General features: G+C 47.5%; 2 protein-coding genes across 8 annotated transcripts in view; one reads left to right on the forward strand and one right to left on the reverse strand.

The window, feature by feature from the left end:
- Window positions 1-424: 424 nt before the first annotated feature.
- On the forward strand, window positions 425-17,777 carry Pdia6 (protein disulfide isomerase family A member 6). The gene is made up of 13 exons (XM_051143794.1): window positions 425-525; window positions 4,109-4,250; window positions 8,073-8,130; window positions 8,560-8,686; window positions 10,443-10,549; window positions 11,852-11,982; window positions 12,194-12,308; window positions 12,941-13,081; window positions 13,845-13,929; window positions 14,027-14,099; window positions 14,255-14,413; window positions 16,295-16,391; window positions 17,052-17,777. The coding sequence occupies exons 1-13, from the start codon at window positions 492-494 to the stop codon at window positions 17,118-17,120; spliced, it is 1,338 nt and encodes a 445-aa protein (XP_050999751.1). The 5' UTR covers window positions 425-491; the 3' UTR covers window positions 17,121-17,777.
- Window positions 17,778-17,812: 35 nt separating this feature from the next.
- Window positions 17,813-26,293, reverse strand: part of Atp6v1c2 (ATPase H+ transporting V1 subunit C2) — a 41,263-nt gene continuing 32,782 nt past the window's right edge. For 2 of the 7 annotated variants that reach the window (XM_051143745.1, XM_051143753.1), the window contains 6 exons: window positions 24,453-24,545; window positions 24,257-24,350; window positions 21,655-21,792; window positions 20,761-20,858; window positions 18,222-18,354; window positions 17,816-18,060 (listed from right to left, as the gene is read on the reverse strand). In XM_051143745.1, the coding sequence (XP_050999702.1) occupies window positions 17,971-18,060; window positions 18,222-18,354; window positions 20,761-20,858; window positions 21,655-21,792; window positions 24,257-24,350; window positions 24,453-24,545 (646 nt within the window). In that variant the 3' untranslated portion in view covers window positions 17,816-17,970. Of the gene's footprint in view, window positions 18,061-18,221; window positions 18,355-20,760; window positions 20,859-21,175; window positions 21,793-24,256; window positions 24,351-24,452; window positions 24,546-26,293 lie in introns of those variants that run through there. The other 5 variants (XM_051143737.1, XM_051143762.1, XM_051143770.1 and 2 more) reach the window with 5 other exon arrangements.

The raw sequence follows: 26,293 nt of genomic DNA on the forward strand, positions 1-26,293 counted from the left end.
ATTTAATAAGGTAGCGAAAACACTGAGAACCAGGCGCTATTCTCCCAAGGAGTGAGGACTGGAAGGGGCCATAGGAAAGGCAAAGAGGTAAGAATATGAGGGACTGAGAAAAATAAAGATCTCAGGCCTGGGTTCTTCAATTAGCCCAGTAAAAATTGGGGTAACCAGGGGAACCCGCAGGGCTAAGGCCATAATTCCCCCGGTCCTGCCCCTTCATTCCCCGCCTATCCCCGCCCATCCCCGCCCCGCTCAGGTCCGCTCCACCGCTCTTCCCCGCCCCCACGGGGAAAAAAAACCAACCCAAACCGGTAACCTCTACCCGGCCGCTTTCCATTGGCTATACACGTGAGCGACGTCCACAGAGACCAATGGACGACGGCCACGGCGCGGCGAGCCCTTCCGGCCCGCCCCGCACGCCGGCGCACCGCCCGCTAGAAACCGAGGGCGGGACGTGGGCGCGGCAGAGCCGAGGCGGCGGCGGCGCGGACGGAATGCGGGTGCTCGGCATGGCTCGCCTGGGGCTCGGTAAGCGTAGGCCTGCAGTGGGAAGCCGGGCTGAGGCAACCTGAGGTCCCCGGGCCGTGGAACAGTCTGGAGTGGAGGAGTGGGGTGCCGGGCTAGTCTGGGGACTTCGCGGCGAGCAGGGCGGAAGAGCGCAGGCGGGGCCTTCTGCAGGAGGCCCGGGGCAGTCGGGAACTCTCAGTCTCGGCTCCCCTCGAGTGCGGTCCATCCCCAGTCCAGCTCAGTCTTCGCTTTTAGAGGCAGGTAGCAGAGGCCGGTCCCGAAGTGCTTCAGGAGTGGACAGTGCCCTCCGAGGGAGGCCTCACAGCTCCTGAGCACTTCAGTGCCATTGAACGTCCACCCAAGTGCCCGGGAATGATGTTTAGCGACTCAGTGGGTGAATTTGGGGTGGCCTTATTCATGGCCTTATAGTCTCTGACATTAGTTAACGCAGCCTAGATCCTGACTGGAAAGTAGGGGAGGAAGGTGGATCCCCGCACTCCCTCCCCCTCCATTTACTAACTGAGACCTGAGACCGGGAACGTATTCTCTCACCTCTCTGCCAGTGTTTTGCTTTGTTTTTGTTTTTGTTTTTTGGTTTTTTTTGCTTTCAACTGTGTTCACCCCATGAGCGGTAGTACATGTTTAAAGAGAGTAAGGAAGAAAAAAAAGAAGAAAGAAAACTACAACTTACTGGGTTACTGTAGAGGGCAGATGAGAGGGAAAGATTTAATCTCTAGTTTTCCCAAGAGTGAGTCTGTCAATTAACTCATTATTTTAATCAGGTAGTCAGCCTTTTTTGGACACCCTGCTGCTGGCGGGTGCCAGGCAGAAATGTTACTGGTGTGAATTTATAACACCCTTAACTGCTACAGAGATTGAATGGGAAACTACAGATGGCAAAACCATCTGCACGCATAGATCGTGGACCCCGGGTGGGGGTGAGGGGCGGGGCTCTGTTTCTCCGTGGTGCGCATTATCATGGGCTAGAGTGGCCTTGTGAATTTTAGAAGCAGAACTTGATGGGTCAGCATTGACCTACAGCATTGATGGGCACAAAAACCCCGCCTGGGAGCTGGGGGTGTTGTTGGCTTGGAGAGCAGGTGCAAGGGGCATTGTGTTCCTAGCCCTGTTTGGATCATCTTGGAGCCATCGGTGGGGAGTCTGAGGCAGAATTGGCTGGCTCTGCTTCTCTTTGGCCTTCGGGGCAGCAGAGGAGCATGCATGTTTTCTGCAGACACGCACATGGCACCTCTTCTGTGGGTGATTTGTTTTCCTAGACATTGTGGTAAGACTTCCCTTAACAGATAGCTACCCAATAAAAAATCCTATCGAGGGTCTAAGACCTAAACACCTTAAAAGTTAGGGTGACCGTCAGTCAGAAGTAGATTGCAACAAGCTTCTAGTGTTGTCTTGGAGGTAATAGTCCATAATGACTTTATGTACAAAGTGTCTGTAACTTCCGATTTTTTTTTCCAGCTTTGAAATTTTTACAAGACTCAGTGTATTCAGCAAGTATGAATTAAAAAGTTTCATAAACGCGATAAACTTCTTGTAAAGTGATAGAGGTCACTGGGCATGGTAGCACATGTCTTTAATCTCAGCATTCTGGAGGCAAGCTCTGTTATAACCCCATCCAACAGATAAAATCATATGACTCTTAACTGTTCGTTCGAGGAGCTACAAATAGAAAGACAAAGCAGAACAGGTAGTGATGCTTTGAATTGATTTTACGTTAATGACTATATTTATGATTACACCCCCATTGGTATATCCCCTAATGATGTGCTAGCCGTCCCTATTTGTGGCTTTGGTGCAGTGGTGAGATAGTCTACACGGATGTTTCTCAGCTTACATCCTGTCATTAAGCCACATTTATCTGTACTTAACCTGTCGTGATTTTTAACACATGAGGACCAGTATGAAAAATATTAATAAAATTTGTTTACATTTTTCTCCAAGTTTTTGGAACCAGTATGCTTTTTTTAACCTTGGAGAACCTCAATTTGGAGTAACCGCATGTGGCTGATGGCTTCCGTAGTGGGTGTTAGTTTGAGGTCACAGCCCCACTGGCTGAACTGGCATCGTTGTGAGATAGATGGAGGACCTCCAGGGCTCCTGTCGTTGACTCTGGATTTCCGTCCTGACTTAGGGCCTTTTTCAGATCTTCAGTGTCCTTAGCCTCTCCCACTGTGCACACCTACCCACATAGCTCACCCCCATCTCTAGGGAGAAGCACCCCTCCACCCTGCATGCCTCTTGCTCTTTTCACTTCTCTGTAATGAAACTCTGTATTCTCTAGACTTACTCCCTCCGCTCCTCCCATCCATCCTTTGTCCACCGGCTCTTGTTATTTTCACTGTCACAGTAGTAGCCCAGGTGCTCAGAGATGACTTGGTCACTGAATGCGGTAGCAGCTTCTCTGCTCTGCTCTGCCTCCTGGTCGTATGTTAGCTGTTGTTGGCTCCGCACTTCTTGTTATGTGGCATCACTCTTAGTAAAGACCACGTTTATCTCATACATTCCCCACAATACTGGCCATACCTATAATTCAAATGCAATGTACTTCTTAGACATTTTTTTTTCTTAGACATTTATATTAGCATATATCAACCATGCAGAAGAGTGGGTTTCTTTGTGACATTTTCATACATGTACGTAATGTACTTTGACCGTGGTCACAGCCTGTGCACACAGGGCATTCATTGCCTTTTCTAGTTCCCTCTTCCTCTGATCTCATTCCTCCTCAATAGTTCCCTTCTGTTATGTCTTTGTACTTGTGTGTGATGTGGGCATATGTGGCACATTCTCTTGAGTGTAGAGGTGTGTGCCCCTGTGCCTGCACCTGCAGAGGCCAAAGGGACCTGTTGAGTGTCTTCCTACACCACCTTATTCGTGGCTGGCCAGCAAGCTTTCTGGATGCCCTACCTCTGCCCCTCCCCTCCTCCACAGTGGTGTAAAGCCATGCTCAGCTCTTTATGTGGATACTAAGGATACATGGATCCTCATGCGTGCAAAGGAAGTGTTCTTATTCACTGAACTAGTTCCCCTACTTAAACATATTTAAAAACAAAACAAAAGGAAAAAAAAAAACATGGATCCCATCAGATGCAGTGTTCTTGAATAATGTATCTATTTATTCATGCCAAGGCACGCCTTTAATCCCAGCACTCGGGAGGCAGAGGCAGGCGGATCGCTGTGAGTTCGAGGCCAGCCTGGTCTACAAAGTGAGTCCAGGATGGCCAAGGCTACACAGAGAAACCCTGTCTCGAAAAAAGAATCCACAACTTGTAAACGGAGTTAGCTACTCTGCCACTTCATATATTTGCATTGACTATAGATGGGCCTTTTCTTCCTATGTTTGCTTACTTACAAAATAAGGATGATTCCTAGATTCTAGCTAGCTATGAAGAATCAAGTGGTCTTACTTGGAATTGGAAGCATCAGCTTCCAATGTTTTGAGAGATCCATGCCCTTCATGGTCAGCACTGCAACACAAGAGCAGGGGCCAGACCCTGGCCATCCTCTTCTGTAAGGGCTTTGGGTTGGGGAAGATCCTCATGCTGTGGAATGTGCTGTCACTGCTGTGTTTTTGTCATTTGTCCAGGTCTGGTGAGCTGTACCTTCTTTCTGGCAGTCAGCGGTCTGTATTCCACTAGTGATGATGTTATTGAGTTAACGCCATCAAATTTCAACAGAGAAGTTATTCAGAGTAATAGTCTGTGGCTTGTAGAATTTTATGCTCCATGGTACGTATTATAAATAGTTGTGCTTTTTAAAGATTTATTTATTTTGTTTTATTTGAGACAGGGTCACTAGCTCTGGCTGACCTGGAACTTTATGTAGACCAGGCTGGTCTTGAACTTGCTGAGACCTGCCTGCCTCTGTCTCCCGAGTGCTGGGATTAAAGGTGAGCATACCAGGCCTGACAATTTTTAAATGTGTGTGAATATGTGTGTGAGTGTAGGTGTCCTGTGTGGTCTGGGTTGGTCTGGAACTCTACCATTGGGTCCAGACTAGCCTAGAATTTATATGCTCTTGCCTTGAGCTCCTGAGAACTGAGGTTACAAAGCTGTACCACCATATCCAAATAGTCGTAGAAGCAGAGCCTGGGAGATGGACTACACATGTCAGGTCTCTTGAGCCATGGAGATTGAGTCAGCTGTGGGGTGCTCTGGCAAGATGTCCCAAGTGGGTAAAGGTGCTTGCTGCCATGCTTGGTGGCCTGAGTTCAATCCTTGTGACCCACATAGTGGAAGGAGACCTGGGGTTTTCATACATACACAGAATGCAGTGTTGCATTCTTTTTAGTTGAAGCATTTGATGAAAAAGAAAGCAGGGATACATGAGTGGAAATTAAGTAAAATGTGTACAAGATTGCGGCTGTAAAGCAGACTGTGAGACCTGTAAGACAAGCTAGCGCTACAAACTCATGCCTCTGAAAATGAGCTGACACACAGGATGGACTCTCAAAAGTGAAGGGATATTCTTAATTACTTTTATATTACTGTGGTAAAACACCATGACCAAGCAATGTTTAGAAGAAAGAGTCTATGTGGGCTTAGAGTTCCAGAGGGTTAGAGGCCTTAGTGGTGGAGCAGAGGAAGCAGACAAAAGGCATGGGGCTGGAGCAGCTGCAACTAGAAATGGGCGGAGTCTAAACTCTCAAAGCATGCCCCAGTGATACAGGGCCTCAAGCAAGGCTGTATTGCCTAAGCCTGTCCAAACAGTGCCACCTACTGGGGACTGAGTATTAAAATGCCTGAAACTTGCGGGCGTGGGGGAGGGTGGCTCTCATTTGAACCACCACAGTATGCATATGACGTGGACTTTGTTTAATTTTAATGCTGGATTTCATTTGGTTGCCCTGGCTGGCCTTCAGCTCACTTCCAGATCTTAGGAAAGCCTTGAACTTGTTCCTTTGCCTCAGCCTCCCAAATAGCTGGGATCACAGACCTGGACGCACATTGAATTCTGAAGCTGTTTAGGATGTGACCGGTGAAGGTTCTTTGGAGGATTCTGAAATAGCTCTAGAAACTTAGCGCTGCTTCTCAGCAGATTATTTAAGGGTCAGTGTAGCAAGTGGAGATGCGGTGTTCAGCCTTCATGCCAACACATTGCAAGTCTGGCTCTTTTTAATGCTTTGAGGAGCTTATAAAGGTACTTCGGTTTTTCAGTCCAGTTGCTGGTTTCTGTGGTTAGCCCATCTGCATTAGTACAGGCAAATAGTACTTGTACAGTTTGTTGAGTTATTTAATGGCTCTGTGAGATGGTTTTGCACATGCTGCTGCTGCTTATCACTTGTGTCATGGGTAGTTGCTTTGTTTCTGGGAGCTGCAGCGCAAGAAAACAGTTTTCCCTGTGAAACTTTACCAGGTGGCGTGATTTTGAAGGCAAGTTCTGGATGTGGTAGGTAACAATTTCTGCTCGCAGTTTTAGGCATGGTGCTCTGAGTAAGGAGTGCCTAATCAGAACAGTCACTTTCAGCCTCTTTATGCTTGCCTTCTAACAGCCCAGTGACAACCTCAGGTTCCTTCATGGAATAAACGTAGTAGATGTCGAGTAGAGTGTATGGAGTTGGGTGTTATGGCATGTGCCATTAGCACTAGCTCTCCAGAAGCTGAGGCAGGAGGATTGACTAGTTCCGGGCTACATAGCAAAGCCTTTTCTTTAAAAGAAGAATTAAAACAATTGGGAGATTTAGGCAAGGGGATCAGAAACTCAACATCAACCTCTGGACCACGTGCAACTCAAAAAAGAATAAAAGAGTGGAGGGGCAGAGCATGCATCTTAAGTACAAATTGAGTATCTCCTACCCAGGAGGCTTGGGGTTAGAGGTGTTTGACGTTTTTCAGATTTTGAAACATTCACACAAATTTTATGTGTTGAGCAGCTCTAATCTAGAATTCAGCAACCCAGAACCAGCTGTCACATAGTGCTCAAAGGCTTCAGGCCTGAATGGTTTGCTTGTTTTTACTCTCACGGTGCCAGGAGTTGAACCAGGGTTTTGCTTACACTGGGCACTGGCTACATCCCCACCCCTGGATATAAAATTTCAGGATTATGGACACTCAACTTGCACTTTTCCAGAGTAATATCAAGAGGCACCCGCGAGTTTAACAACTTTGTAACTCCAAGGTTGTTGTATGCATAAGGATGTTAGAGTGTTTGCAGCAGTTGTAACGATCATGAGAATAGCTGTGGTTTTTATTCATGGCAGCCATTATGCAGTAATCTCATCAACTGTGGGATGTTACGTTTATACTAAAAAGAACTCTTAAATTTCTATCACAGCGGAACAAAATAGATTCATTTTTATGTGGTGCTGTGGTATGTATTTAAACAGTTTGAGTCCTTCTTAGATAAACTGAAACCTAACCCTTGTGAAAATTTGACTTCAGGATTGTGTCTCGCCTAAGTAACAAAGCATATATATAAGTATGTCAATGAACCAATTAAAGGCATTGCCCCAAAATAACCTTGATTAAAATGTTGGGGCTTTCAGGTCCCTCTAGAGTACTAATCATATGGTATCTGTGGCAACATGATGGGGCGGTGGCCACAGGCAGGGCAGCATTTGAATCAAGCTATTTGTAATCTCTATTTTATCACTTACAGATAGCCAGGGCCTGTCCTCAGCTTGACACAAATCCAATGACATCCTTAGTGACTGTGAAGATTGGGTCTTTAGAGACCCGGGTAGAAGATAATCTTTTTAAAATGTGTACCTTTTTAAACTATGTACTATATTGCCTATAGATAAACTACACTGTCTGCATACAGTGGCCTTTATACAGCAGTGAAAGTGAACAGTTCAATTACTCTTGACCTTATTGAGTAATAGAAATAAGTTTCTGTCTCATTTATATATAGTATGCTTTGTTATATTTCACAGCAGGTTTTGTTTGGGATTTGCCAATTTGAGAGAGGATCTCACCATGCTGTCTTAGCTGTGCTGAAACTCGTTCTGTAGACCAGGCTGGCCTTAAAGTGGTCTTCCTGCTTCTGCCACTCAAATACTGGCATGGCAGGTGTGCTCTGCCCTGCCTGACTTCCAGTGGATTTGTTTTTGTTTGTTTGTTTGTTAATGTATGTGAGTGTTCTATCTGCATGTACACCTGCAGGCCAGAAGTGGGCATCAGATCATATTATAGATGGTTGTGAGCCACCGTGTGGTTACTGGGAATTAAACTCCAGACGTCTGGAAGAGCAAACTGTTCTTACCACTGAGCCATCTCTCCAGCTCTACAGTGGGTTCTTTATAAATGTTGTTTTATAGTATTAGTGCCTGTAATACAGAGGCTTTTCCTTTGTGTCTAACAGGCCTGTTCCAGGTAGTGAGCAAGTGATGGAGTTTATTTAATGATTATGGTTTACTGAAGTTTTTATTAGGATGATAAAAAGCCAGTGTCCTAAGTACAGTCACTGGGCCTGTGGTCCTTGGCTTCCTGCAGGCTCCCAGCCCCAGGGCATCCTGCTGGGTAGACCACTAGTGGTCTTAAAATATTAAAAGCTGAAGGTTCAAAGGGTTTAACTGTCATCTTATTTTTGCCTTGTTTCTGTTTTGGAAGGTGTGGTCATTGCCAGAGGTTAACGCCAGAATGGAAGAAGGCAGCAACTGCATTGAAAGTGAGTCTCTGAAATTTCTCATTCACCTGTGTGTGTTTAAATGTGCAGATGGGCTTGGTTTACCCTGGGAAGTTAATTTGAGTAGTGAAGTCCTGAGTGCTGGTGGTGTTGCCAGATACGATGTTGGGGAAGGGTGTGGGACAGATTTTACCTCTTCGGTTGTCTGTTTTTATTTGGTCTGTTTCCAACATAAATTATGTAGTTATCTTAGCGATGCTGGTCATGAGCCTTCTGTGTTCAGTCCTTCTCCACAGTCTCCTTCCTGTCTGGACTTGCCCTTCACCCATGTACAACTTAAATTTCTTCTGGTTTTCAAGGCCTAAACTCCTCAGTGGTCCTTATAGCTTCATTCATTCCTTTACTTTGTGTGCTTGAGTGTGATGGGGCTGTAGTGGCAGGGGAAGGAGGTAATCATCTGTATTTCCTCAGGACGTTGTCAAAGTTGGCGCAGTAGATGCAGATAAGCATCAGTCCCTGGGAGGTCAGTATGGTGTCCAGGGATTTCCTACCATCAAGATATTTGGAGCTAACAAAAACAAGCCAGAAGACTATCAGGGTAAGGACTCTTCCTATTTCATTCCCCTATAAGCAGTGCTTTCTGTACCGAGTTAGCCTGCCTCCTGCACTGTCTTAACCATGCTTTCTATAATGGCACACAGCGCTTAGTTTCACGCATTAACTTGTAGATAAAGGAGTGCCTGTGCCTGTGTGCACTCATTTGAATTGTTTAGGGTAGTTGGAGACTGACACCTTTCTACCTCCATGCCCTTTTCATTATAGCAGTTTAATATTTAATAAAGATCTATTTTCCTCCCCTTACTGTAAGACTAGGGTCTGGCAAAACATGAATGATACCCATTCAGAATTGTTGTGTTGGGACAAATCATAGTCCTCCTGAAAGTGTTGTGCATAATTTTTACATTGTGAGGCAAATTTAGGGCCACTTTCAGGAGTTTTCACCTTCCACCATGTGGTCTCAGAAATTGAATTCAGGATGTCTGACTTTCTGACTTGGTGCTAAGCATCTTTTATCTCCTGAGCCATCTCACCTGGCCTAACTAAGGTATTTGGGATATAGCCATCCCTGTGGCTTTACGGACAAGCAAGGCTGCTTTTGCACCAGAATAGCAGAGCTGAGTGGCAGCAGAAAGCAACGTGGCCTTAAAGCTGGATAGTACTTGCATGCATATGGTCCACTGTGGAAAGATCAGGTGCACGCTCTTTCCCTAGATGAGTTCTGCTTGGGTGTTTTCTGCACAGAGGGAGGGGCAGGGACACTGGCTCAGACGTAGAGCTGTCTGCAGTTAAGTGGAGGGCTGCTTTCCTATTGAGTCTCGCCATCCAGTTACCTGAGTACTTACTGAGTGCTCCCTCTGTACACTTGGTCTAAGACTCCTGGTAGATGCCTGACCATAAAAAGTCTGTGTAGACTTTTCATAAATTAGGCAGTCAGAGATTAACAGCAGTAACCAATAGTAAAATAGAACAGTAACAGTTGGTGACTGTGGTCTCACTTTCAAGAGTTAAGACAAACCATATTCTTGGACTGTGGCTAAGTAAACCATAGACAGTGGGAACCACAGTGAGGGTGGCTCCTGTAGTGTTTCCCTTCCAATGTGATGTTGGAGAGTCTATTTGAACTTGGCCTTGAACAAGACATGTGTTTTCCCTGCTCTTCTGAGCCGGTTAGTAGCCCTGGGGTGTGTAGTTTTGGGTAGACTCTCACACTTCCTCTACTCTTGTCTGGTGGAGATTTGTTTTGTTGTTGAGCTAGGGTCTCCTGCAGCCAGGCTGCTCACTGAATTTAATGAGGTTGTTACTTAGGATTGAGTTGATCTTAACAGCTGAACTGGAAGCAAAAAAAAAAAAAAAAAAAGAGAGAGAGAGAGAGAGAGAGGCCTTGAATGTTTTCTCATTACTTGTACTCTTTCCACACATTTCTGTCTACTCTCCATGTCTTAGAAAAAGGATTGTTGTCTCTCCCCTCACCTCCCAGATTTGAGGATTTCCCCCACTCCCTGTTTTCCTTACTAGATATTAAGCTTCTTCTGTGTCAATCTTAGGTGTTCAGTAAACATGGCGTTTTCTTATTAGAAGATGTTGGTTTCCAGACAGTGGACAGAAAGATCTCATTCACATTAGTAATAGTAAACTAAGGAACTAGAAAGTGCCGCAGTGATTGTATGTGAGAGCTGAGTACCACCAGCTACCTCTGATAGATCTTCATGCACGGGTGTCAGAGGGGCACTTGTGTAGAAGGCCAGCCTGACAGGTTGCCTGCCTTCACCTGACTACTCTTTGCTGTCTTGCAGGTGGCAGAACTGGGGAAGCCATTGTAGATGCTGCCCTCAGTGCTTTGCGTCAGCTCGTGAAGGATCGCCTTAGTGGGCGAAGTGCTGGATACAGTTCTGGAAAACAGGTAAGGCTGTATGGTGCCAATTTTAGTGTGTCTGCCTTTCTACCTGAATGTGTATGTGTTCCTTACAGAGGGTATCATGTGACCTAGGCTAGCCTTGGAGTCTCTCTGTAGCCAAGGATGACCTGAAACTTCTAACCCTTCTACCTTTACCTCCCAAGATCTGGGATTACAGGAGTATGCCATCCCTGTCCATATCCCCCTGGTATTATAAAGTGGTAAACTTTCTATTAAAATATAAATAAGGGTGGTTCAACTGATTGGTGGGGGGTTGGGGATGGGGGTGAGCCACCCAGCCTGTTCATTGCCATTCTTAACAGTTACAGGGCATACCTAGTCAATCCTAGATCATCTTGCCACAGTCTGAGAGTGAGGTTCCCAGGCAGGTGTCTTGGGCCCTAGGCTGGAATGGAGAACTGAACTACAGAGAGTGAAGGAACTCTGTGCCAACCAAGGGCAGCAGGCTCTGGAGTCCCATGACCCTCACAGTTCCAAGAGGAGCGTCATGGACTCAACTTCCCAGATGGCCTTACATGAACACTTGGCCTGTTCCTGGAGCAGTGAGTCTGCTCATGGGAAATTTGGCAGGAGAAACAGGGCAGAGGAAGAAACAGAAGCTCCTGTTCTAGGAGTGCTGTTTTCATACTTTTGTATAAAATGTGAAGCTTGACTGTGATGCCCAGGCAGTCTTAGAAATGAAGTGCTGAAGCTCTTTGTAAGATAGCTCTCCACCCTGTCAAGAGGCCAGTAAAGCTAGTTTTTGATAGTCTTAGCGCTATCCACGGTGACCCTGTTGCCTTGTCCCTGCCAAGGTGGTTAGCCAGGTGACAGCAGCACAACAGACTAAACTGCACTGTAGGTTTGGCTGAAGAAAATTCAGGTCAAAGGGTGTAGGCTCATGGCAGAGTCCTTGCCTGTCATGTGCACAGCTGGGGAAGGAGGTGAAATGCTAGTTAGTGTGAGCTATCGCAAATGATCTGGACTTCAGACATGAGAGTGAGAAGCAGTTGTGTTTGCAGGGTGCCCTGTCAGGGTCTGTACTCAGCCTTGCTGTTGGGTAGTTGAGCTCTTCATAAAAATAGCAGGTGCAGATCATATGTAGTACAAATGTAACAGGAATTGTTTACAAGAAAGACTGTTACCAAGCACAAATCCTACTAAGAAATGCTTCCAAATCAACCGTTGAATAATGATTTTCATTTATTTGCTAATGAACAAATCAAAAACTTGATCACCTTGAAAATGATCGATTTGTCTGTGCTTGCGGTAGGAGTGGTGCTCACTATTGTCATGTTGCTGTGACAGGGCAGAGGTGATAGTTCAAGTAAGAAGGACGTGATAGAGCTGACGGATGACACCTTTGATAAGAATGTCCTTGACAGTGACGATGTTTGGATGGTTGAGTTTTATGCCCCGTGGTGTGGACACTGCAAAAAGTAAGTGCCTTCTACCGAGTAGTGTAGTCAGTCACGCGCTTGCAGTGGAGTCACCCAGCTTGTGTAGTACTGTTTGCAGATACAACAGGGGAGTTGGCTAGTGTCCATATTTGGGGTAGTGATAGAAGCAAAGGCTACCTAGATATGTTTGTGGTGTGACATAAAACGGATTAGTATAAGGACCTGTGCTGTGCGTTCACTGTTTCTATAGTCTGGAGCCAGAATGGGCTGCTGCGGCCACAGAAGTAAAGGAGCAAACGAAGGGAAAAGTGAAACTGGCAGCCGTGGACGCCACCGTGAATCAGGTTCTGGCCAGCCGATATGGGGTGAGTGTGTTTACAGCTCATTTACTTTGAGAAGTACTTAACAAATACTTGACTCCCTTCACAGTAGGTAGGGGCATGTTTACCCATTTGTAGAAGAAGAGATAGTGTCCTCACTGTCCAGTCGGGGACTCAGGACTTGTGGGTTAGTTCACTATCAGTCCACTTGGCTTTGGATGCCCTAGGTTTTACAGGTCTACTCATCTGGCTTTTGAAAGTTGATCCTCTGCTCTGGAGTACACACATTGTATTATTAAATAACGAGGGCCTCAACAAGGTTTAACCGAACTCCACAATTAATGAACCTCTGACTGCTTCCAGCTGGGAATTGCCCCCCTGTTCCGGTGATGTAAGCCATGGCTGGCATGCTAAACAAGTGTTCTACCACTGAGCTATGTTCCCTGCGCTCACGGGTTTATTTTGAGATAGTGTTTCATTAAGTTGCCCAGGGTGGCCTCCAACTTGTGAGCCTTCGGCCTCCCAAATCACTGGAATTAATAGATGTGCCACCATGCTAGCTTGGAGTGTTCATTTGTGATGGTGAAGTGGCTTTAGAAACCATAACGATTGTGGGGGTTTGTTTGTTTGTTTGAATTCAAGTTTTCATTTTAAATATTCTGCTTGTACTTTGATAGATAAGAGGATTCCCTACAATCAAGATATTTCAGAAAGGCGAGTCTCCTGTGGACTATGATGGTGGACGGACAAAATCTGACATAGTGTCAAGGGCCCTTGATTTGTTCTCTGACAATGCCCCACCTCCAGAGTTGCTTGAGGTAAAGTACTTCTTCTGGTGGAGAGGAAGCTTCTGGTCAGCTGATGGAGCTACTGTAGCAGTGAATCCTTGGTTCACATGGACTCTTTGCTTTTATTTTATTTTATTTTATTTTATTTTATTTTATTTTATTTTTTAAAGATTTATGATTTATTATTTATACCATGTTCTGCCTGCATGTACACCTGTGTGCCAGATGAGGGCACCAGATCTCAGTATAGATGTTTGTGAGCCACCATGCAGTTGCTGGCAATTGAACCTAGGACCTTTGAAAGGGCAGATGGTGCTCTTAACTTTTGAGCCATCTCTCTAGCCCTGACTCTTTGCTTTTTAGACAGTTTGACTGTGTAGCCCATGCTAGCCTTGAATTCACAACATTCTTCTGCTTTTGCCCCACAAGGGCTTAGATTATTGGCATGTGCCTCCAATGACTGACTCCTTTCCTTTTTAATTACTGCTTTTCATAACTCTCTGCATACTTAGACTGTGAGCAAAAGCTCACCTAAGCTTATAGAGTGGGTTCAGTCACACTTGGGCAGCTGGAGCACCTGGCGTGGCAGAGGCTCTGCTCTGGTGTTTGTGCCTGTAAGAACTATTTCCAGTGCACAGATGTGTGGCCAGTTTGTACACTGTGGGAGGCCAGGCTTTGCCAGGCATTGCAGTTTCAGAGACTGCTTAGGTGGCACTTTGTTCTAGGGGGTTCTAGATGACAGATCTGTCCTAGGAGCCTCACATCTTTCCAACTGCTCTTGTCTTGTGTGCAGATAATCAACGAAGACATCGCCAAGAAGACCTGTGAGGAGCACCAGCTGTGTGTGGTGGCCGTGCTGCCCCACATCTTGGACACTGGTGAGCACATGCTGCTTTTCATCACTGTCACTGCTTAAAGCGCTTCCTAAGTAAACTGATTTTATTTCACCTTCAAAATATTTTATCTTTAAATCAGGAGCTGCAGGCAGAAACTCTTACTTGGAAGTTCTTCTGAAACTGGCTGACAAATATAAGAAGAAAATGTGGGGGTGAGTTCCAGAGTTCAGCATCTTACCTCTGAGAGTGGGGTACAGACCTCCCTGGCTCTGCTGTGGGTGTTCTGTAGTGTGTGCCTGTGTTTCCTTGTTGCTTGTCAGCCCTGAGACCCAGGGTGTACATGATAATCTAAGTTCTGCTTTCCCAGGTGGCTGTGGACCGAAGCTGGAGCCCAGAATGAACTGGAGAACGCACTAGGGATTGGAGGGTTTGGGTACCCTGCCATGGCAGCGATCAATGCGCGCAAGATGAAATTTGCTCTCCTCAAAGGGTCTTTCAGTGAACAAGGCATTAATGAGTTTCTCAGGTAATTTTTTTTTCTTAGTTGCTTATTGTTTTTTCTGTTGGGCTTTGTTGCTTTATATTTTTATATTGTTATATGTAAGCCAGGCAGTAAGTAAAACATTAGAGTAATGAGCTGTTTATAATTGTTACTCTCTCTGTGGCAGTGACTCCATGTGCATGGTGAGGCTGTCTCCTGCTCTCCCTTCCTTCCTTCCCTGTCATCTTGCACATTGTCCTGCCTCGTGCTGATTCTCATGAGGTCTTACACATGCGTGAAGCAGCTGTGCTTTGCTCATTCCCACCCTTAGCCTGGTCTTGGTATTTGTAGGTGAAAATGAGAGTGCCTACCTAAGGTCCTCCTGCTGTTGGCAAACATGATGGGTTCTTACATCAAAAGCTAGTTTGCAGAGCTCTCCATTCTGCCCTTCTGTTCACCTCTTCATAAAACTCACTTTATCACTTCTTGGGCAAATATAAGGCATTGACTTAAGGAGATTGAGTTTCCCTGTCCCTGCTTTCTTCCTTGTTCATTTCTCAGCCACCATGGGAAAGATACCTAACACAAAGGATACTTGAGGGTTCTGAGCTTCCTGCTTGGTAAGAAAGTGTAGGACTGGCACTGTGCAGAGACACACTGTCTTGTAAGTGTGCCTGGAGCAGGGCTACACTGAGGGGAGGCTGCATTAAGACCACTCCTGTACGTTCTTTAACGTCAGTAGACAAGAAGTGAGAGTGTACATTTTCCTCAAGCATGGTAATAAATGGAACCCAAAGTAATGATTGGTTTTTAGGGACATGGTCTCTCCATGTGGCTCTGGCTGTCCTGGAACTTGCTCTGTAGATGAGGCTGCCTTCAAACTCAGAGATCTGCCTGCCTCTGCCTCCCAAGTGTGGGGTTAAAGGTGTACGCTGCTGCCGCCACCACCCAGCAATTAAAAATAAAAAAATTTTTTAAATCCGCAAAAAATTAATAGTATAAAACTAAACCCATCATAAGAGACAGCTTTTCACCTATCCCAGTGGTGTGTGCCTGTTGTGCCTGTTGTCTGGACACGTGGGAGGCAAAGGCAGCAGGATCAGCTTGGGTTATAACAGTCTCAAAATACCACCACCAACAAAAATACCCCACAGGCCAGCTTTTAAAACATGAATGGAAATGGTGGTGCCTGTAATCCAGCAATTAGTAGAGGCCAGAGGATCAGGAATTCAAGACCAGCCTGAGCTTTCTGAGACCCTATATCAAAAACAACCATGGTACCATTAGAAGACAAAATGAGTTTCTCCCTTCAGTCATATTGAGTCATACTTGAGGACTCTGATGATCAGGAGTTTCTGAATACAGAATCATCTCACTTGAGGTTTGTTTTGTTTTTGTCCGGGACAGTTGATGTCACATCAATTCATGGCTTCCTCTCTTGCTGACATCCTATACTTTTTTGTGGTTTGGTTTTCCAGTAGCCCAGCATAAGTATTTTTCATGGATAGATGTTCAGGTCTCACTGCTAAGCTGCATTATGTGTATCAACATTGTGTCAGCCCCAGTGAGGAATGGTTTACCTCACTAGTGCTTTCAGGCTCATGGGCTTAGCAGACAAGGCATGGACACTTTTGTTTGGATAATATATCCGCATCTTATTTAAAAACACTTTGTTTTTGGTTTTGAACTTAGTAGTGCCTGGCTTTAATGAGTGGCCTAATAAGTCTCACTCCTGACTGGTGTATCAAGGCTTGAGGCTCTTCAGGAGGCATACTACAGCAAGGGGTGGTGTCTCCACCTCTCTGTGTCTGTGTAGTAGCTAGCATTCCTCTGTTCCTTAAAGATGCATTTCATCTTGACCGTTTGTTCATTCCTCTTTATTTATTACTCATATCTATATGTGTGTTTGGTGTTTTTTTTTCCAAGGGAACTGTCTTTTGGGCGTGGCTCCACAGCACCCGTTGGGGGTGGTTCCTTTCCTACCATCATTGCCAGGGAGCCCTGGGACGGCAGGGATGGTGAGGTGAGTGGCACTGGAGGGCTCTCCCAGCTTGTGTATACCTGGAAACCAAGCCCCTTCAAAGGCAGTGCTCCTGCTGTCCTACCAGCATGCACCTCACTTTCAGTTTTAGAGAAAGAGTGTTCTGCTAAAATCACAATTTAGAGCTGGAGGGGTGGCTCAAGATGGCTTACAACCATTTGTAACTTCAGACCTGGGCCCTCTTCTGGCCTCCCTGGGCATTGCATGCTCATGGTAAACAGACATACAAGCAGACAAAACACTCATACACATAAGTAATTTTTTTAAATTACAATTTAAAGGTCAGGTGATCCTGGTTTCATGTCTGTAATTCCATAAAGTGCTACTCAAAAGGCTGAGGCAGCAGGATTGCCATGAGTTTGAGACCAGACTAGACTGAGCTAAAGAATGAAGCTCTGAAGCTCTTTTTCAAAAACTCAAACAGAAGCCCAGGTGTGGTACCTGTCTGCAGGCAGAGGTGGGATGACTGGGAGGCCAGCCTAGGTTACATCTGTGAGACCTCATTTTGTCCAAGGTCTCTGGTTTTCCACCAGAGTTATAACTGGTCCAAGAGCCAGGCTATAATCTGGAATCCCTCTAGAATTTGCATTTCTTTTGAAACCTTTGGTCATCTGAGGCTCTAACTATCACTTCCTGTCCCAGCTTCCTGTGGAGGACGACATTGACCTCAGTGATGTGGAGCTTGACGACCTGGAAAAGGACGAGTTGTGAGGGCCGCAGTCCAGCCTTCAAATTTCTTCCCTTGGGAGCGAGCAGTTTTCCAGTAGTGAGGTTTTTTCCTGTCAGCTGTCTGCCACTGGCCTTGTGAGCAGCACTTGCCAGCCACTGGAAACATTGCAACAGTGAACCTCAGCATCTCAAGAAAACACTGAAGAATTCTATGAATTGTAGCAGTGAATTGGATTGTATTCTGTGGCATATTTTGACCAAAACTGGGCTGTTGAAACATTTTTCCCTCCTAACTGCTGCTTGGATGTTCTTGGAGGCTGTTTCTTATGTATAGGGTTTTTAAAATGTGATTCCTTTGTTTGAATATTAATGGCTTTTTCCATTAAAGAATAAAATGATATTTTGGACAATGCTGATAAATGTATGAAATTAGTAACACATCATAAAACCAGAGTCTGATGTGTAGCTGAAAATTAGCCCTATGAACTATTGACCCACATCACAGCCTCCCTGTAGAAATGTTTTTAAATGGAAAACCAGACTTTTTGGCAAGAATGTGTGGAAAACTTGGTACCAAGTGAGAACCTCATTCCAGGCCCCAGAGTCTGTCTTCGACTAAACCAAGTTTTCTATGTTAAAAACCCCACAAAGACATGAGCCTGGTGGGTCACCAAGTTATAGGCATTTCACTTTATGGAGAATGCTTGGGGAAAAGTCTGGAGTTATATTAGGACACAAGATAAGACTCAGAGGACTGAGCACTTTATTGTAACTTAAAAAAATAAATACATTCTAACTAACATCTGGGAGTATCTTCTGAGTCAGAATCCTGCAAGACTCCGCTGTCTGGCTTAGAGCAAGGTCTGAGGCTGCAGTGAAACAGGCTGGCCACCTAGTCAAGAAGGCTGAGGTCGATGTGGAAGTACACGTAGGGGAAATAGTCCTGGTTGCTGAGCTGCAGTCCAGGGATCTCCACAGATGCCTGCGGAGCAACAGCAAAGATGGGTCTTGTTTTTTAAGGGATCCAGGACAGCCAAGGCTACGCAGAAACCCTGCCTACAGGAAAAGACAATGTCCCCCCACCCCCACCTTCGTGCGCGTAAAGAAAAGACACTATGCACCTTGAATCCCCTCGATACCTACATCCAGTATGCTTGCTGCAGCAACTTCATCCAGGTGCCGGAAGACAGAATTAAGCACCTCTCTCAGGCGCTTGGTGGCTGACTTTTTATGGGGCTGCAGGAGCACAGCCTGGAAGTTCACTGGAAGTCCGTACCTGCTCAGACAAGACAGGCCAGTATAAACAGCCACGAGGGCCTGGCCAAAGTATAGGAGCAACTCAAACAAGTGACTTTGGGATGGAGATGGCTCAGTGGTTAAGAACACTTGCTCTTCCAGAGGGCTCTAGCTCAGTTCCCAGGACCCTAGTTAGGTGGCTCACAGCTGCCTAGAACTCCAGCTCCAGGGAATCCTACAGCCTTCTGGCCTCTGTGGGCACCTCTGTGCACATCACACACACACATGCACACACAGAAATAAACAAAAAACAATGAATGAGCCAGGTGCTGTGGCACACACCTTTAATCCCAGCACTCAGGGAGGCAGAGGCAGGTGGATCTCTGAGTTCGAGGCCAGCCTGGTCTAACAGAGTGAGTTCCAGAATAGCCAAGACTACACAGAGAAACCCTGTCTCAGGGGAAAAAAAAAGAATGAATGGCTATAACTGACACAACTTAGGAAAACAAAACTATAAAAAGATAACAGGGCCACATAAGGTCTCTGAACTGTGCTGACTGTATCTGAAGGTAACAGTTTATGACAAGAGCTCATGGCCCCCTGCCACCAATGGATCTGAACTTTACAGGTCCCCATTCACCTGTACACTAAAGGACAACCCCAAAAGTCCTGTCAAGGCATGTTGCTCTTGCTCAATCTTTTGGATGTGTAGAAAAGATTTTAAGTCTGCCCATCCATTTCCTCAAGAATCACTGCCTGGAATGTCCATTGTTCCAGAACAGCCTTAAAGTGTGTCAGTGAGCCAAGGTTTGATGTCTGCCTGGCCCATGTGTCTGTACTACTCAGTGCCCCAGGTGAGTGTCCTCAGGTGTCCTCTCACCTAACACCAGAATTTCCTAACTAGAGTCTGCTGTGGAGACCAGTCAGGCGGGATCTGTGGATGCCACCAACGTGACTGTGAATCACCTCCTGGCTCCCTAACCTTCCTAGTCTTCACTGTGGCCAAAGTATCCCTGGAATATGGCAGTGCCTTCCTTACCTGTTCTGTCTGCAGAGGCCTCTGGTGCCTCTGCTTTTGTTGGCCAGAGAGGCCCCTTGTACTTACTGCCTGTCCTTCCCCAAAGCAAGAGCCATACTGCAGGTGAGCTGATGGCCCAGTTGATTGTTGAGAGGCAGGTGTTTGCTCACCTAGCCCAAGCTGGCCAGAAACTAAGTGATCTTCCTGCCTTGGCTGATTACAGACATGAGCCACCACATTTGGCTTCAGGGCCACCTCATCCTCCTAAGTCCTACAGATTTCTTGGCTTTTTTATTGATGACATCCAACCTGCTAACCCTCCTGTGACAGTTTAGATGAACATCATCCTGCAGGGCTGGCCAGTTCTCCCATGGCTGGTCATCAAGGTGACGCCCCAGACTTAGTAAAGAAGCTGCCTCCTCTGTGGTGAGGTCAGCCACTAGATGGTGTCTGGCTACTTCTGGGTGCAGGCTTCCACTACTGTCCCATCCCACTATCGTTGGGATTTAACATGAATGAGCTGGTTCACTGCCCCTTGAGAGTCAAATCTGCACACCCACTGCTCTCCTCTGAAAAACACTTGCTGTTTGATTCTCTTCCTATGAAAACATTGAGAATGACACATATCTGAACATTAGATGCCTGGGCTGGGTGGTGGGGTGGGGGGAACAGACCCATTAAAAAAAAGAAAAGGAAAAAGAAAAAAAAAAAACCATAAATAAATAAGCACACACCAGGATGTGTTTGCTCTTAAAATCACATATGCTAGCCGGGCAGTGGTGGCGCACGCCTTTAATCCCAGCACTCAGGAGGCAGAGGCAGGTGGATCACTGTGAGTTCGAGGTCAGCCTGGTCTACAAAGTGAGTCCAGGACAGCCAAGATAACACACAGAAACCCTGTCTCGAAAAACCATATATGCTATGGTTTGCTGGGGACTGAACTCTGGGCTTCCTGTGCGTAAGGCCAGTGCTCTATCAATCACTGAGCTACACCCCATCCCTGACAGGTGACTTGGATTCACATTTGTGCTTATCTGTGGTTACTTTCATTTTAAAATGATAGAAAATGAGACAAAATAATTTTTGCAGGTGTAGCTTTCCTATTTTAGTGGGGGAGCTACCTTGAGGACTGCCCTTGGGGAGTAGAGAAATAAGACAGTCTGAGGATGTCTCCCAGGAACCACTGGGGCCCTGCAATAACACAGAGGCACTGTATTGGGTACACAGGTGAGTGTGGCAGGAAATGAGCGAGTCCTGGAGAACAGATGGCCAGCTGGGATTCCTTTGACAGAATGGAGACAATTGCTAAGACACAGCCACAGAAAGCAAGGGCAGGAGGGTAAGCAGAGAGGTGGGGACAGAGCACCCGAGCTTCCCCTCCAGGGCTTGTCCCTCAATGCTATCCATCCCAGCATCCCCACCACGCACCTGAGCACAGACTCCACAAATACTCTCAGGGCCTTTATGTGAATCCAGGCTATAAAGGCCTCGCTGAAGTTCACTTTGAGCCATCGAAGCAGAGGTCCCTGCAGAGATAGGAGAATTACATTAGCCTCTGGACACTTGCCTAATAAAAGTCAAGAAAAACCTCGCTGTATACAGAACAAGCCCTGAGACCAGAAGAAAGGACGGAGCCAGCAGAAGCACAGATGGTTGGAAGAGCCTGGGAGGCTCAGGACCTCTGTATGAAGGCGCCTGGCACTGGGGAAGTTCTGGGGCAGCCACCAGCACATGCGAGCCACCTCAGACCAGGGGTGGGTGGGAAGCTAGGCAGCTCTTGATCCCAAGACTGTCACTGGCATCTGAAGGCTCTTGTCTGACACTGAACAGCCAAGAAGCCCACCTCATAGGAAGGCACTGCCCGAAGAATCTAGCCCATCCAGACACCCACGCCAGGGCTCTTACAGTCCCATGTAGGCCATAGCTGCTGCTGCTGAGCCTGATGTGCTTTGGGGCAGCTCCGATCTGACACTTCTAGCTGCTGAGTAAAGCTAGAGGTGGCCCAGCCAGGGCTGTCAGGGAGGCAAGCTGAGTGACCAAACCACCCACCCTCCAGCCAGAGCCCTGCCCATCACCAGTCACCAGCTCCAGCCACCTTCAGCCAGGGCACAGGCATTCCTCCAGCCAACAAGCCCCATTCCCTGCCTGGAGAGTCAGCTCCAGAAAGCCCATGAAGGTTAGGACAATGGGATTCTGGGCTCTAATTCCAGCCCTCACAAGCCAGAGGAAACAACAGCAAATGCAAAGATTTGATCCTTAGAGGAGCCTCCGCTGGGGAGAGAATTGAGCCAGGGACCCCCCAGGGTTCCCTGGAATGCTTACCTCACCCTCGCCCTCACTCTCTCTGTCTCTGTCGGTCTGCCCCGCAGCAGGCCTAGCAGGGTTACCTAGCGGGGTTACCTTAACCTTGTGGTCCCGGTAGGTGGCTGATCCCTTTTTAAGAGCAACACAGGAAGTTTGCTAAAGGTACAGAAATTATTTATTAATCTTTCAGCAAATATGCATCAGGATCACAAAGAATTCTCATGGCCTGGAGAGCATGTACAAGTGAGCTCCAGAATCCGGGCTCATGGAAGGGTGTGGCAGGGGTCCAGGGCCTGTGGTTTCAGACACTAGGGACAGAGCCAAACCTACATGCCTGACCAGGTCAGGACCCCAGCAGCAGCCAAGACAGCTCCCGGAAGTATGACTGAACTATCCTGACCTAGGCAGCTCATCTATCTGGGCCCTGACACTTAGGAATAGCTTCCTCCTTGCCATTCATAGAACACTTTGACAAATCACATACAGGACACTACACAGGCATACTGCCAGGCCGTTTTATCCTTTATCCCCCTGTCTGCAAAAGGGTAAAAACACAGGGTAACTCAAACCTGTGTTCCCAAAGCAACCCAGCCCCTAGCCCCCATGGGCTGGTAATGAAAGGATATGGGACACTTGGCTGTATCCACTCCCAGACCAAACAGGAGAGATTCTCAGGGTGCTGGGGTAGATTGATTGAGGTCCTCACTGAGCCTCTCACCCACACAGCTTCTGAGTGTCTCCCAGGAGCTCTGATCTCACATACACATGGAGACTAGAAGGTTCTCTGGAGCAATTGGGGCTACAGAAGTCTATGCCATGTTAGGATACCACCAGCTGGCAATCTGAGCTCCAAGGAGCAGGTGGCAGGCTTACTTGTGTCACTCTAATACACAGGGTAGGTGCCAAATGTCCTACTTCACCTATAGGCAGGGCTTTCATGATCTGGCCCCATCCAGAGATACTACAGGGACTCAGTTGGGAGAGCAACAGTCCAGGAAAAGCTCCACTAAGGGCAAGGCTAGGCAGTTGTGATGGACAGGGTCCCAGGAAGCTGAGCTCAGGCAAGAGCACCACTGGTTTCTGTTCTTGGTAGTGACAGCCACTCCTGCCAGAGTGTGCCATGTCTATGCCATTGCTCCAAGGAACTGAGTACCCTCAAAGGCTCAGGGCCCAGGCCTCCAGCCAGGCCTTCCATCTTCAGGAGCCTTGGGTAGGCCCCAGTTGATTTTGGATCTAGGCACTGTGGATGATGGCTCAGTGCACACACTTGTCACGTATGCATGCGTGTGCATCTATGTTTCTATACTCCAGGGAGAAGGGTTAAAACTCTCCAACATGGGGCTGAAAGTGAAGGTGTCACTCGCTTAGTAGAGTGCTAGACTACCATGCACAACACCTTCAGCTCTGTCCCCAGAACATGCACTGAGCACAGGCACACACACCTCTAATCTCAGCACTCTGTGGGTAGAAGCAAGAAAATCTGAAGTTCAAAGTCACCCTCAGTTACGTATCAAGTTAGAGGCCAACCTGTGACACATGAGATGCTCTCTCAAAAACAACAGCAACATAAAAACCCCAAGGCCAGGAACCACCATCAGATGGGGATTCCTTCTAAGGAGTAAACAGCAGGCAGGTGGGGCTCTGAGAACTATTTTGGGGGACTCGGTGGCTTGTGCTTTTTCCCAAAAGGGTGGATGAGAAAAGCCTCTCAAAGCAAGGTCAGCTTGGGTATGCACAGGCTGTCTGCCCGATGTGGGAGGAGACCTGGGGCAAATACTGGGGCTGCCTGTGAAGGCCTGTGCCTGCCCAGCAGCCCTGCCTCTCCTCAGGCACATACTTACAGCTGTGGGCACACACAGGCTTTCCTGAGGACTCAGGGACACTCTACTTACTCCTCCCACCTATCACTCAAGTAACACTAGAAGGTGCTCTGATGAAGCCTCCCTCTGAAGGAAGGGGGGAGAAGGAACCAGAAAATATCCATCCAGATAAGTGCCTTGAGAGTGTGGGGCTGAGCCAGCACAGGACAGCAGAGCCTGGAACACCCTTTGGCAGAGCGCTGGGATGATGTTTCCAGAACTACAGGTTCTCAGTTCCACACTGAGCTCTCAGTTTTGCTCCGGTGGTGGAGGCTCCACAAAGTTTCTAAGTGTCTGTGGCCAGAGTGGCTCAGATAAGCACCCCGTCTGCTGAGAGCACAGGGCAAGTAAACACAGGCGCTGGTGATGGCCTGAAATCCGCAGTCAGGGATGGTAAGGGACAGGTGGCTGTGTAGTCTCTGAGGCGGCAGCAGCACTATCCACTCTGCGGACAGATGCTTCATCCTGGTGCCCTCTGCTCTGGTTGACATGCAGCAAAGCCTCGGGTGAGCCCCTGGCCAGGGTGCACGTCAGCATGTCAACTACTGTGGAGTGGACAAGCCCTTCCAGGACAGTGGTCCAGGAGGTTGCAAGCTGCATCAGCGAGTGAGGCTCAGTACATATGCCATCTGAGCCCACGTATGCCCAGCGTGAGCCCAGGACATGGGGACAGTGAGACCAAGGAGTGGACTCTGGCCTGAAGAACATTGTGGGATGCATCTGAGCTGTCTAGAAAACCCCTCCCGCACCCCAGTACTCACATACTGTTGTTTCTTATCAGACTGCAGCCGGTTCATCTCTTCCCTCTCTCTTTTAATTTCTTTTTCATCATAGTAAAATTCCCGGACAGTGAACCTTTAAAAAAGCAACTACAGCTGTCACTGAGACTATCTTGGCAAGGCAGGTACTCCCCAGGAGCTCCAGCAAACCTGGGGAACCCATAGCCCACACCCTTACTTGTTTTCTTTGGCTTTGACTTTGAAATCTTCGATCACTTTGCGGAAGAGAGTCACTGTGAAGAGGCCCCCTTCGTTGTCCTCGGTGATCAATCTAATGGGGAGACGCGCTTTGAGCTGGATGGTCTAGGGTCACTCCACCCCAGGCTGTGAGCTGAAGCTCCTCTTCAACCTCAGGCAGCCAGCCTCACCGGCAGAGTCAGGTTCCCTGGGCCTGGTGGCCTAGGCTCGGGTCCTTGGCGGTCACCAAGGGCTGGGAACCAAGGGTGCCCTGATAACTTCCTAAATCCAGCTCCCACCACCCACCCTCTGGTTGGATGTGGCAGAGACCACAATGTCTGTTTGGTTCCTCAAATGGCTGAGTGATCCAGCTCCCCACAGCGCTCCAGACACTGCTGCTGGCTATGTGGATGCCAGGGAAGCAAGTAGCAGAAGCCATTCCACAAGAGCCACTCCACTTCCGCTATCACAAAGCCCTAACTGGACATGTCATGGCTAGCATGTTGCACAGGCTTCTGGGGTCATTGTCCTCAGTAACCTGGGGACAGCGGTCTAAGCAAGAAGTCTTGGGGGCCTAGACATGCCTGGTTGGCAGGATACCTCTCCTGTGTCCCAGAGCCCACACCCATAGGAACTGCCCCTAGGCTTCAGACCTTTCCAGAATTGTTGGTGCAGGCTCAGGTACTCTCTTAATCATGAAAGGACTGATGTCTCTGCTCTGTGACTCAGCACCCTGCCAAGCTGACCGCTGCTGAGGTAGCTCCAGAGAAAAGCCTCAAGAACAGAAGACACCCCTGCTTACCAGGCAGCTCCAGGCTGGTACTACCTGCCCACAAAAGATGCACCTTCTCTTCAAGCCCTGCCTCTCCCAAGACCTTAGGTTGTGGCCAACCTGTTCCTTGCAAACCCAAAATTTAGCTCCTGGTGGCTATCTCCTGGGAGTTAGTGGCATGCCCCTCAAGGCCAAGACCTCAGGAATGAGTGGGTTAAGATAGGAAGGGAGCTAGGGTGGGATGAGGTTAGGGCTACTGGGTAAGACAGAATGGGGGAGTGGGATGGGATGGGATGGGATGGGGTGGGATTGGGTAGAGTGGAGTGCGAGGAGAGTGGGATAAATGGGTAGGATGAGTGGGATGGACAGGATGATATGAGGTGAGGAGGTAAGGAGAGTGGGATTGGACTGGGTGGAGTGGTGTTGGATGAAATGAGATGGGGCAGGTGGGATGAGGTGGGGTGGGGTGGGGTGAAATGAGCAGCTCTGGGTGCAGTGTGGTAGGGCAGATAGTTGAGCTCGTGTTTCTTGTGGCTCATTCTAAAATGTCCTTTATGGATTACATAAAGGTGCAGGACTTGGGATCACAGATAAATTCCATGCAGTTAAGAGGATCCTAGGTTCTGCCCAACTAACTCATCTTGATGACCCTACAGGTAGGTGGTTTTTCTCATTTCCATGGTCCCCATCACTCTACTGAGACATTCCTGTCCCATTTTTTTTTTATTCTAGATAAATGGCATGGTTCTGTGTATACCCACTGTCGTAATAAGAATGGCCCCCATAGGCTTATATTATTTGAATGCTCAGTCACCAGGGAGTGGCACTATTTGAAAAGGGTTAGGAGGCATGGCCTTGTTGGAGTAGGTGTGACCTGTTGAAAAATGTGTGTCACTGGGGGTGGGCTTTGGGGTTTCAAAATCTTTTATCAGGTCCAAGTGTGCAGGTGTCCTCTCTCTGTCTCGGTCTCTGTCTCTCTGTGTCTCTGTCTCTCTCTGCCTCTCTCTCTGTGTCTCTGTCTCTGTCTCTCTGTGTCTCTGTCTCTCTCTGCCTCTCTGTGTCTCTGTCTC

Source organism: Acomys russatus, chromosome 1 (assembly GCF_903995435.1).
Source record: "Acomys russatus chromosome 1, mAcoRus1.1, whole genome shotgun sequence".
In the NCBI taxonomy this organism is placed as follows: Eukaryota; Metazoa; Chordata; class Mammalia; order Rodentia; family Muridae; genus Acomys; species Acomys russatus.

What these genes read in the sequence shown, in the direction of transcription:
- Pdia6 (XM_051143794.1), top strand. Translation starts at nt 492, where the DNA reads ATGCGGGTGCTCGGCATGGCTCGCCTGGGGCTCG. An exon ending in CATGGCTCGCCTGGGGCTCG is followed by an intron (nt 526 to 4,108) that starts GTAAGCGTAGGC and finishes TCATTTGTCCAG; the next exon opens with GTCTGGTGAGCTGTACCTTC. An exon ending in AGGCAGCAACTGCATTGAAA is followed by an intron (nt 8,131 to 8,559) that starts GTGAGTCTCTGA and finishes GTATTTCCTCAG; the next exon opens with GACGTTGTCAAAGTTGGCGC.